We start from the raw sequence: 13510 nt of genomic DNA on the forward strand, positions 1-13510 counted from the left end.
CTCTGTGAGAAGGGGATTAGGACCATCCTAACACAGGATGCCCTGTTGCCAGATTTCTGATAACATCATAAATTATGTACTGTTACCACATTTCTCCCCTACTCCTCCCCCACACCTCTCATTTCACAGGCCAATTGCCGAATGCATAAATTGGCGGGTGATGCAAATTATGGCAGTAAATTAAAAAAGCAAAGAAATGCAATTTTACTAAGCATAATACGACAGGAAATTCAAAAATCCTCAAAGGTAAAAGAAATTAGGGCTTGTACGAAAGCATATAGTCGTTTCCCCCTCACTGAAGTATCGTAACTTTATGTTTAATGCTCCAAAAGTCAGTCTAGAGCACTTGCAGTGATATCATAGCTTGTTAATGTATATTACAATAATATCCTAGGGAAGAAAGACGAGAAAATGACGAATTGTGGTAGCCCCTACAAGGGTTTTACTTCTACTGCGATCTCAATGTAATGTGAAGGACGGTGATGGTGGTGGTGGTAGTTGGGATATTTAAGGGGGACTAAACAGCTAAGGTCATCAGTCCCCCATTCCAAAAACAGGCGAGACATAAATGCACGAAGCAGGTAAAACCCCAAGGGGAAGGAGACTCCCCCCCAGGCCCTAAAAGAACACAAATGCGGTAACGAACACTACAGACACAAAAGGTACAGATGAACACCAGACAAAAGGAAACAGAAGAAAAGAGGATGGCCAGAGACTGGTTGACTGACCACGAAAACAAAAAAGGGAAAGAGTCAACCAACCGACTACACACTAAAATCTGCAACCAAACATAAGAGACTCGAGGACAAGAGACACACAAAGGGAAAGGAGCAGGACGTCCCTAAATGGAACCATAAAAAGGACTACCACGGATAAAATGTAAAACATTGGCAGCCATGGAGGCATCGTCGCATAAAATCAAAGGCAAAGTGCCCGGGAGATTAAGAGACTGCCGGAGGGTGCGCAGTCAGGGACACTCCAATAAAATGTGGGCGACCGTCAGCTGGGACCCACACCGACACAGGGGGGGGATCCTCCTGACGCAAAAGATGGCTGTGCGTCAGGTAGGTATGGCCGATGCACAGCCGACACAAGATTACAGAGTCCCTGCGAGAAGGCCACAGGGAGAAGCGCCACACATTGGTCGTCTCCTTGACAGCCCGCAGTTTATTCGGGGATGTCATGCCACGCCACTCAACAGACCACATCCCAAGCACCTTACGGCGCAACACCAGCTGCTGATCGCGAGCCGTGAGGCCGATCTCCAAAGCTGGGGCAGCGATCGCCCCTTTGGCCAGCCTGTCAACACGCTCGTTCCCCGGGATGCCAACATGACCTGGCGTCCAAACAAAGACCACCGAACGACCAGAGCGGGTAATGGTAGAAACAGACTCCCGAATAGAGGACACCAGAGGAGAAGAGGGATAGCAGCAGTCGATGCCCTGGAGGCTGCTCAGGCAGTCACTGCAGATGACGATGGACGTACCTGAGCAGGAACGCATATGCTCAAGAGCGCGCAATATGGCCACCAGCTCTGCAGTAAATATACTGCAGCCAGCCGGCATGGAGTGCTGTTCAATATGGGCAGCGTGAGCAAAAGCGTAGGCAGTGCGACCATCAACCTGGGAAGTCGTGGAGCTAAATGAGATGCAGAAGTCGTTGGCATACAAAGAAGGAGACACCGACGACCCCACGGCTGCAGCCAGACCATTAATGGCCACGAGAAATAAGGAGACGCTCAACACCGAGCCCTGCGGGGCCCCATTTTCCTGTATATAAGATGAACTAGAGGCGGCACCGACTTGCACCCGGAACGAGCCGCGCAATAAAAAGGTTTGAAGAAAAGCCGGGAGCCGACCACGAAGACCCCACTCATGCTACGTGGCGAGGATGTGATGCCTCCATCTGGTGTCATACGCCTTCCGCAGATCGAAAAATACAGCAACGAGATGCTGACGTCGGGCAAAGGCTGTACGAATAGCAGATTCCAGCCGCACCAAATTGTCCGTGGCAGACCGGCCCTGACGGAAGCCACCCTGGGATGGAGCGAGGAGACTGCGCGACTCGAGGACCCAATACAAACGCCGCCCCACCATACGTTCTAGCAATTTGCACAAAACGTTGGTGAGGGTAATGGGATGATAGCTGGCCACCGCCAGTGGGTCCACACCGGGCTTCAAGATGGGGACAATAACACCCTCTCGCCATTGCGACGGGAACACGCCCTCGCTCCAAATGCGGTTAAAGATGGTGAGGATGTGTCTCTGGCAGTCCCTGCGCGTGGATGCAGTTTGGTCCTGGTGCTGTATCATGGCAATCGGCGAGGGCAGGAAGGAATTCCCTCTCGCTGAAAGGAGCATTGTATTTTTCAGAACGACGCGTGCGGAACGATAACGGCGTCTGCTCGGCTCGCTCCTTTAGAGAGCGAAAGGCGGGGGGATAAGTTGCAGTCGCAGAGCTCTTAGCAAAGTGCGCAGCAAGGTGTTCAGCAATGGTGGCAGCGTCCGTGCAGGTAGCGCCGTCCAAGGAGATACCAGGGACACCCATAGGGGTCTGGTGTCCATAAATCCGCCGTATCCGGGACCACACGAGCGAGGGGGAGACATGGGAGCCCAAGGATGAGACATACCGCTCCCAGCACTCCTGCTTACGCCGTGTAATAAGACGACGGGCGAAGGCACGAAGCCTCTTAAAGGTGATGAGGGTCTCGAGAGATGGGTGCCGCCTATGACGCTGGAGGGCCCGCCTACGGTCGCGAATAGCCTCAGCAATCTCCGGCGACCACCAGGGTACAGCCTTCCTCCAAGGGAGTCCAGAAGAGCAGGGGATGGCAGCCTCGGCCGCCGAAATGATTGACGTGGTTAAGAAACGGACCACTTCGTCAATGTCACCCTGTGGGGGAGACTCAATGGTTGCCGCGGAAGTAAAACCCGGCCAGTTAGCCCTGTGGAGAGCCCAGCGGGGCAGACGCCCAGAAGAATGACACTGGGGCAGTGACAAATAGATGGGAAAATGGTCACTACCACACAGGTCAGGATGCACTCTCCAGTGGAGGGATGGGACAAGTCCGGGGCTGCAAAGAGAGAGATCGATGGCCGAGAACGAGCCATGGGCTTCACTGAAATGCGTGGGAGCACCGGTGTTCAAGAGGCTAAGGTCGAGCTGAGCCAACAAATGCTCCACGGCACGACCGCAGTCATCGGAGACAGTCCCACCCCATAGAGGGTTGTGGGCATTGAAATCGCCCAGCAACAAGAAAAGTGGCGGCAGTTGGGCTATCAGAGCAGCCATGACATGCTGCGCGACAACACCATCCGGTGGAAGGTAAATACTGCAGACGGTAATAGCCTGTGGTGTCCACACCCGAACAGCGACAGCCTCTAAAGCTGTTTGTAGAGGTAAAAACTCGCTGTGAAGAGAGTTAAAGACATATATGCAGACGCCATCAGACACCCTTTCATAAGCCGCCCAGTTCTTAAAATAACCCCGATAGCCACGGAGGGCGGGGGTTCGCAGTGCTGGAAACAAAGTTTCCTGCAGAGCAATGCAAAGGAAAGGATGAAGGCTGATAAGTTGGCGGAGCTCAGCTAGATGGTGGAAGAAACCGCTGCAGTTCCACTGGAGGATGGTATTGGCCATGGATGGGAAAGGCGTGAAGGGGCGGGGGAGGCAGATTACGCCTCCGGGGCCCCTGCTGCTACTGAGTCACCACCTGTACAACAGCTATCTATGGCGTCTGAGGGACTGGCGAGATCCATGTCCTCAGCGGACGCCAGAATCTCCACCTCATCCTCAGACGCAGAGCTTGTAGGAGGCGGTGGAATGGGTGCCACCGCAATGTCGGTAGCCTTGGGGAGTTTCTTCTTCTTCTGCTTCTCGCGCTGTGCCTTTGGTGGTTCAGGCTGGGAGGGCGTCACTGGGTCAGTCTCAGGGACAGACGACGACCGTGTGTCCCGACGACCAGGGACCGGCGGTTGTTTAAGCCACTTGTGGCAGTCGGCTTTGGTACCGGTCGGAACTTGGGAAGGGAGGTCCCCAAGGGATGGTGCGCACCACAGTTCACACAGATTGGAGGCGGGGCACAGGGATGATCAGGATGGGATGGTCGACCGCAATCACGACAGACGAGGTCGGAAGCACAGTGTGAAGACATATGGCCGAACTTCCAACACTTGAAGCACCGCATCGGGGGAGGGATATATGGCTTGACATCACAATGGTACACCATCACCTTGACCTTCTCAGGTAACTTGTCACCCTCAAAGGCCAAGATGAAGGCACCGGTGGCAACTTGATGATCCCTCGGACCCCGGTGGACGCGCCGGACGAAATGGACACCTCGGCGCTCCAAGTTGGCGCGCAGCTCGTCATCGGACTGTAAAAGGAGATCCCTATGGAAGATAATGCCCTGGACCATATTCAGACTTTTATGGGGCGTGATAGTGACGGAGACATCCCCCAGCTTAGTACAAGCGAGCAAGGCCTGCGACTGGGTGGAGGATGCCGTTTTTATCAACACCGATCCGGACCGCATCTTGGACAAGCCCTCCACCTCCCCAAACTTGTCCTCTAAATGCTCTACAAAGAACTGAGGCTTCACGGATATAAAAGATTCCCCATCAGCTCTGGTACAGACAAGATATCTGGGTGAATACGTCTCACTTTCATGCAATGCCCTTCGTTCCTCCCATGGTGTGGCGAGGGAGGGGAACAATTTGGGGTCATAAACGTTACCTTTAAAATGGGCCCTCGAACGCTTAGAGACTGCTGGTGGCTGGCCACCAGCAAGAGAAGATGTGCCACGCTTCATTGCGTGTCATCCACCCTAATGCCACCTACTCCAACCAAGGGCCCTCCCCACGGGCGCCACCCAGCCACAGCAAAGGCCACCTGGCAGGATGGCCATTGCTGGGAGTCCCGATGCCCCAGGGAGATGGGCATCTACTCCTTGGCATACATGAGGAGTTAACGTCGCTGGCATCAGTAGAGCGATCCCTGTGTTGGCAGGGGGCTACAACCAAGAGGGTACATGGCGGCCCCACCACAACGGACTGGCTACCGTGCTGGATGTTAGGTGACATGTGGTCCATGGGCGTCGTCAGTGCAGAAAATGGCCCCGCACAGTGCTTGGCAGAAAGTGCACGCAGGAGCGTATCCATGCCCAAGCGATGGAGAGCGGGCAGGACTGCAATGCAACGACGAATAAGATGGCGAAAGTTCTCAACACAACATGGACACAATGCACCAAGTAAGGTGTCCTTCCACAATCGGCTCGCTCTTCGGAAAAATTTTGAGATATGGAGGTCAAACCCGACAGGGGACCATCACATAAGGCCGAAACGTTTGAGACTCCTTTTAGTCGCCTCGTACGACAGGCAGGAATACCGCGGGCCTATTCTAACCCCCGAACCCGCAGGGGGTGTGAAGGACGGCATGTGAGCTAAGTGACTATCTGATAACGGCGCTGAACACAGGCAGCGTAGAAGAAGCATGTATGTTGTTGTAACATTTGATGCAGTATCACCATATGTCTTTAGTAGATTTGTGATGATTTATCTCCTATTTGCCCTAGTTCGGTACCTGTTCGGTCTGGTATTATTGCTTATTAACACAACCATAATGACAACAGATGCACTGACGTCTATGGAACCACATCTATGTCTAAAAGGTAATCAGAAATTACGCTCCAGAGAAGAGATTTTCTTCATATCACTTCTTACTTTACCAAACCAATATATTTGCGTAATTTTCAGCTTCCTAGTTGCGATGATTTTGTGTCTGTGAGTGACGGAAATTGTGAGATTCTGTCAGCACTATGTGCATACTTGTCTAGTCACTTGATTGACAGTTACTGCAAAATATCAGGATGAAAAAGTGTTCAGTTCTTGTTCGAGACGTTAGTATAAAATCTGCGTCATACTGTTAATACCCCAAACGCTGTTGCCCCTGTGTACATTGCGTTGGGCAGTGAGACGCGCATTGATAACAGCTGCTTTTGAGAGGTTTCTACATAAAGCTGTACTATACCGCTGCAATTAGAAAAACTATACTATTACCATTTTGTATGCACTATACTGTGTACAGCTGTATCGTTTTGAGAAGATGTAGTCACTCTTACAGGTAATATCTTTCCGACATCCTTGTCTTGAGACCTCTTTACGTAACATGGTTTCGTAAGAACTAAGTCGTCATTCTTTGAGGTAACCCCATTTAAGATTCCCAAGCATTTGTCTTACACTTTTATACGAAGGTTTGTGTCGATCTGTTAAGGTCCTAGTGTCATTTATCTGAATTCCATATCTGTTCTCATGCCTCCTTGATAAGGCACTAAGGTCCATTTGATAGTATTTCCCTGCCTACTTATAAGACGCTCATCACTAATGTTGGAATTAGATACTATGACGTTCTTTCTCTTCATTATAACAATTTTAATTACGGTTAAAGTTAGCATCTTACACTATATACAGAGGAAATTTTGGCCTCAGTTTTCCAGAATTCCTTACGATTCTCCATTAATGTTTCTTTCCTATACGCAAAGGCGTCATCGCCAAACAGTTCCATAGCACAACTGATCCTATCTGCTAAATCGTTTATGTATATTGAGATATATGTGCAGCGTAAAGGACTGTGCTCTATTATTTAAATATTCCTTCACGTGAGACCTGAAATGTTCCTATTAGCATAGTTTTAGAAAGCCTCACTTGCTTCACGCAAAAGAACAATAGCACTTTGGTGTTCACATCATAATTTTTTTGGCCTGATCTAAGGCTTAAAAACCAAAAATTCCTTTCTACTGAGATGTATGGCAACCGCTCACATTCCTATAATGGTGGCATATGTCAACAGTTACCTGCTAACGAGTCACCACGTCATTTCTGAGACGAACGACGTTTTCATCCACTTGGAACATAGCTTTGCCTACCAATATCAGATATCACTGATTGCTCGTTGTTCTGACCTAGCAGTCCCAACGACTTTGAATAATTCCACGTTCGACGATCCTCGGAAATATTCCAAAGTCTGACTACAGTCGAATGCATTTTACTGTCTCACAACTTAGCAGACTAGTGGAATTTCTCAAAGTTTGCATGCACAGCCATTTGACTGCTCACCTCTCGACGCTGGCTGTCAATCGTTTCCTGCACAAGCACACTTGTTGAAGAGCCACGTCTGGATTTGTAAGAAATTATTCAAAAGTCATTTAGAAACATCCAATGTCTACATCATGGTTATAGAGATCATTTGAGACACGCCAGTCACATTGAAGACTGTATAAATCGGAAGTGGACTCTTTGAAGGAACCACATCGACACAGCCACCAAATTCGTTTGAGAGGGACTCAGCTGGGATGCTACTGGACGTCAGTTCTATGCCGCATTTAATAAAAACTGTGTAAACATGTGATGGTACATACCTCTGGAAACCAGGAAGAATCCACTCGTTCTGATATGTGTCCAGAATTGCTAACAAACTTTAGCTTGCACGACGTCCTTCATGTTATATTTTAATGACAGCAGATGTAAAAACTCACGCCTGGACCATCACATTTTGTCAGTATTCCGTCTCATTTTCCTAACACTTTCATTGTAATAGACATTAATAAGCGATCATTTCACTGCAAGTGCTATAGAACGACACATTAACGAGGCGGAAACGACAGTATGGTTCTGTACAGGCACTAATTTCTCTTGCCTTTGAGGTCCTTACAGTGTGTAAACTTTTAGATGGCAGACCTCTCCCTAGTCCTGAATCGGTAGAAGTCGTTAAACGTCGGGAGGCTTCGGTAGGCGCGCAATTTCGACTGCTGCTAACATTACGTAGCTGACTGCTCCCTTTCCCTTTCGCAGCATTCAATCACTCGCAATATAATTTTGCGAGCATCGCTACGTAATATTGGTTTCCTTCTAACCGTAGGCCTACCGGTAGGGATTGATGGCGACTCCCGAAATGGGCCAGCAACTGCCTCTTCACTCATTTTGATAATGTTTAGCACAACTGCACAATAAAAACACGCAGAACAGTACAGCGCAAAACAATAACGAAGCAGACGACAATGGCTACCTTGTACAACACAATAGTGTTAGTTGTGAAGAAATAATAGAACAAAACGTCATGTCTGACGCGGCACTTTGTCACGCATCTCGATGTTTACCACGACATATCTCCTGAATTATATGTCGTAAAGAGACATAAACTTGCCGGCGCATTTACTGATATATGTGGATACTGTATGCGAAATATGTTGCAATTAGAGTTAATAGTAACGAAATAATACATTAAAACGTCATGCCTACTGCGGCAGATTTACGGTATGTATTGAGAAAACGTTTTTTCCTTTCGTTATGTTGTGGGGGGTATCAGCGATAAAACTTTTCGTAAAGGTTTGAAATTGTATGTAACGTTTGTTGCTAGTTGCTAAGTGCTCTCATTCTCAAATAGTGGATGCATAAATCTGGGCATTTTCCCGCGGTGCATCTCATTGTTTATGACGTCATATCTCCTCAAGAATGTGTCTTATTTCTTTTTTTCTCGGCTAGGTACCTTCGTGGGCGTACGGAGAACAAATCACCAAAATTTCATCGCAATCAGATGAATGGTTTGGGAACGCACAGAGGGCAGACATACATACATTCATTTTTATATATAGAGATTGACAGTTACATTATACTATATGACCTGTTTACCTATAATTAAATTTTATAGTTAATAGTTTAACATTGCGGGGAATGAAATAAAATTGCGAGCAGTGAGAATCGAACCCAGGTCGGCTGCATGATAAGCCTTTGCCTAACCAATTGCGCTACGCATGCTACAGTGACCTAACTGTTGAAACATTGTGCATTACTCTCTTCGGGCGTTCCGAGAACAACTCACCAAAGCTTCATTGCAATCGGATGAATGGTTTCTGAGCGCATAGTAAACAAACATATATATATATATATATTTTAATGTACATGACGATTTCAGTTTCGTTCACGAACAACATTTAAAGCGAGTTTTACTTCCAAACCATTCGTCTGGTTTCGTGTAAGCATGACGCGCAATTTGTAGTGCCAGCACTGCAACTGGTAGCCGTGCCTTGCCGCCCCCCCCCCCCCCCACCCCCAACCAATGGCTGCTCTCCCCTCCCCACGCCTCCTGTCCCCGCATTCCCCTCACAACTCTGCCGTCTTACAGTTAACACACTGTACATGACGTGTACGTCAGTGGCATTAAATCGTTCTGCAGTCTGTCGCAAATGTCGATTCTCTATGTTTATAGCGTTTGACTCCTCAGATGCTACATTTAGAAACCCTTTGGAAAATTCCGATGTCCCATGTACAACATAAAACATTGAATGAAGCAAGAGCCCTCAGACGTAAAGGTTATGTGACATGGTAGCTATCTGGTGTCATTTGTAGCGATTAAAACCTAAGCATTAACTGAATTTGATTCTTTGATGTAGATGTTCAACGGTTGGCGAGAAGGTTTAACACAAAATATGGTGATTTACGTACGAAACTAATGATCTGGTCACAACATCCGTTTTAGCTGGTTTCAGCACAAAACTGACCGATTGCGACGAGAAATACAATGATTTCGCCACAAAATTCACTGATTTCGACTCAAAATTGACTATCTGATTAAGTTCCCTCTTGAGTCTGCCAAATGAAGAAACGGCTGGCCGCTGTGACAGAGCGGTTCTATTATTAAGTGGCAGACCTGTCTCGTGAACTTTGAAGATGAGATGAGGCTTACCACAAACTCCAGTCTATTCAGACAAATTCCGGTATACATCGAAAAACGCAGTTACAGCCTGCATATTCATCTCCTTCGCTCTAGCTTTTGACAAGTCTTATGGTTTCCTGAGTGATAAATAACTATGCCTCTTCATAAATCCAGTAAACCAGTCTTTATCTGCAACCATGTGTCCCACGCCCCAGGGATGCTTAATGTTATTCGTCGCTGCAAACGTTGATGCTGCTCTTCAAATTTGTTCAGGAGTGCAGCCAAACCCCTTGCAGCTAAGTCTTTCAACCTAGAACTTAAATCATCCTCCTCTTCTGGGCTGAATACCGTCGGATGACCAGCTGGTCTACGAGGTTTCTGTTCCGCCATTGCCGAATCACGTTTTGAAATACACTCCTGGAAATTGAAATAAGAACACCGTGAATTCATTGTCCCAGGAAGGGGAAACTTTATTGACACATTCCTGGAGTCAGATACATCACATGATCACACTGACAGAACCACAGGCACATAGACATAGGCAACAGAGCATGCACAATGTCGGCACTAGTACAGTGTATATCCACCTTTCGCAGCAATGCAGGCTGCTATTCTCCCATGGAGACGATCGTAGAGATGCTGGATGTAGTCCTGTGGAACGGCTTGCCATGCCATTTCCACCTGGCGCCTCAGTTGGACCAGCGTTCGTGCTGGACGCGCAGACCGCGTGAGACGACGCTTCATCCAGTCCCAAACATGCTCAATGGGGGACAGATCCGGAGATCTTGCTGGCCAGCGTAGTTGACGTACACTTTCTAGAGCACGTTGGGTGGCACGGGATACATGCGGACGTGCATTGTCCTGTCGGAACAGCAAGTCCCCTTGCCGGTCTAGGAATGGTAGAACGATGGGTTCGATGACGGTTTGAATGTACCGTGCACTATTCAGTGTCCCCTCGACGATCACCAGTGGTGTACGGCCAGTGTAGGAGATCGCTCCCCACACCATGATGCCGGGTGTTGGCCCTGTGTGCCTCGGTCGTATGCAGTCCTGATTGTGGCGCTCACCTGCACGGCGCCAAACACGCATACGACCATCATTCGCACCAAGGCAGAAGCGACTCTCATCGCTGAAGACGACACGTCTCCATTCGTCCCTCCATTCACGCCTGTCGCGACACCACTGGAGGCGGGCTGCACGATGTTGGGGCGTGAGCGGAAGACGGCCTAACGGTGTGCGGGACCGTAGCCCAGCTTCATGGAGACGGTTGCGAATGGTCCTCGCCGATACCCCAAGAGCAACAGTGTCCCTAATTTGCTGGGAAGTGGCGGTGCGGTCCCCTACGGCACTGCGTAGGATCCTGCGGTCTTGGCGTGCATCCGTGCGTCGCTGCGGTCCGGTCCCAGGTCGACGGGCACGTGCACCTTCCGCCGACCACTGGCGACAACATCGATGTACTGTGGAGACCTCACGCCCCACGTGTTGAGCAATTCGGCGGTACGTCCACCCGGCCTCCCTCATGCCCACTATACGCCCTCGCTCAAAGTCCGTCAACTGCACATACGGTTCACGTCCAAGCTGTCGCGGCATGCTACCAGTGTTAAAGACTGCGATGGAGCTCCGTATGCCACGGCAAACTGGCTGACACTGACGGCGGCGGTGCACAAATGCTGCGCAGCTAGCGCCATTCGACGGCCAACACCGCGGTTCCTGGTGTGTCCGCTGTGCCGTGCGTGTGATCATTGCTTGTACAGCCCTCTCGCAGTGTCCGGAGCAAGTATGGTTGGTCTGACACACCGGTGTCAATGTGTTCTTTTTTCCATTTCCAGGAGTGTAGAACTTAAATCATCCTCCTCTTCTGGGCTGAATACCGTCGGATGACCAACTGGCCTACGAAGTTTCTGTTCCGCCATTGCCGAATCACGTTTTGAAATAGTTACCGCATCTTTAAGTGTCGAATAAGGAATTTTGAACAATGCAGCAGCTCCTTTCATACTCACATCTCCGCCTATAGTGTTTCATTTCTTCATCGGACCTTTAAACGCTTGTGTGTACGGACCATCTGAAAGGTAAAAACTAATAATTTGACAGAGAGGAAATAGCCCCATGTGCAGTCATTTCAAAAGACGCGCCAAATCCCCCAGCAATGTTTGTTGACGCAGTGGATAACCTGTATTCTTACACAAGTAATGTAAGGAGTTTAAAATTTCACGTTATTGTGCACGGTACACCACAATTTGTTAGATTGTGTTTTTTAAGTACTGCAATAATCCATCACAATGCGCATACCTCTAAAGATTGTTCTTCTGTCCTGTCAGTACTGTAACAGTAAATGGCCCTATAACAAGCACATGCGGCGACACAAAGATACTGGCGCACACTGCAGGCAAAACGGCCTGACTGGGTGGAACTAGCCCACTGTTCCATTAGCCCAGTGAGCGGAATATCCCCGCTACACGCTACAGGAAATACAGCACGTAATCGAACAAGTTAACTTTTGTATATCTTACACCTCAATATTTCACGGTGAGCAAGTGCAAAATATGTTTCTCTGTCGTCAACTGTGTTGTGGCGTAGCAAGACAGCCACGCCACGGAAGTAGCCGAAAGGCACGCGTTTAGCAGGCAAGAGATAGGTCTGTAACAGGATACGTAATGAATGCTATAAAGAAAAGTACGTAGCTTCTGGAATACTTAACTTTAATCCATCCTTGGTACATCGCTATTGACGATATGAGACTCCATAGATACATGCAATGTTACTAATGGCGCCTTGCTGGGTCGTAGCCATTGACTTAGCTGAAGGCTATTCTATCTGCTCTGCAAATGAGCGAGGCTTCGTCAGTGTGCATCGCTAGCTACGTCGTCCGTACAACTGGGGCGAGTGCTAGTCAGTCTCTCGGGACCTGCCCTGTGGTGGCGCTCGGTCTGCGATCCCTGACAGTGGCGACACGTGGGTCCGACATGTACTAATGGACCGCGGCCGATTTAAAGCTACCACCTAGCAAGTGTGGTGTCTGGCGGTGACACCACAAACTGAAGTATTAATTCGTTTCTTTCGATGTCACAGGTTGTTGGCGGTCTGCTGTCTACAGTGTTCATAGAACGGATCGGTCGACGACCCCTGCTGTTCCTCGCGAACGGGGCCGTCGGTACTTCGGTTGCGCTTTTGGGTGTCTACCTGTACCTAAAGCAGCAGACGCAGGTAGACGTGACGTCCGTCGGATGGCTACCAGTCACTTGCCTGTCCATATACGTGCTGATGCACGCTGTCGGACTGAGCCCACTGGCGTACGTCGTGGTGTCTGAGACTGTGGCTCCAAGGATCAGAGGTTTGGCTGCCATTATCACGTACTCGACGAGCAGCGGCACCGCAGCCGTCATGAGCAAACTGTACCCAGCCATGTCGCAGTCCATGGGAGCCTACGGCACCTTCTGGTTCTTCGCGGCTGTCTGCTTGGCCTGCGCCCTCATCGGATGGTGCTTGCTGCCGGAAACCAAGGGACGACCTCTCGAGGACATCCTCAAGGAACTCAACGGCGGAAAGGATGTCCACGTCAGCAGCTCCCAATGAAGCTCTTCACATAGGTCACGGTTGTCCCTGAAATTTTTAATTCGTAGTATTTATTGCGTGCCATTTCACTCTATGGTTGAGTACTACATCGGGAACACCGAAACTTTCTCGTATGCTGGATAATGAGTCAACAGGCCTGTCAGTTGGAGATATATCGACGAATTACATGCTTTGCGCACTGCGCTGACAGACGCTGTTGACACTTCTGGTTTCGATAGATAGAACCGTC

General features: G+C 49.2%; 1 protein-coding gene across 1 annotated transcript in view; it reads left to right on the plus strand.

The window, feature by feature from the left end:
- LOC124620236 (facilitated trehalose transporter Tret1-like) overlaps positions 1-13281 on the plus strand; it is a 33468-nt gene extending 20187 nt beyond the window's left edge. Inside the window, exon 4 of the mRNA XM_047146904.1 lies at positions 12778-13281. Coding sequence (XP_047002860.1) covers positions 12778-13281 — 504 coding nt within the window. The remainder of the gene's footprint in view (positions 1-12777) is intronic.
- The last annotated feature ends 229 nt before the right edge of the window (positions 13282-13510 follow it).

This window comes from Schistocerca americana, chromosome 6 (genome assembly GCF_021461395.2).
Source record: "Schistocerca americana isolate TAMUIC-IGC-003095 chromosome 6, iqSchAmer2.1, whole genome shotgun sequence".
Taxonomy (NCBI): Eukaryota; Metazoa; Arthropoda; class Insecta; order Orthoptera; family Acrididae; genus Schistocerca; species Schistocerca americana.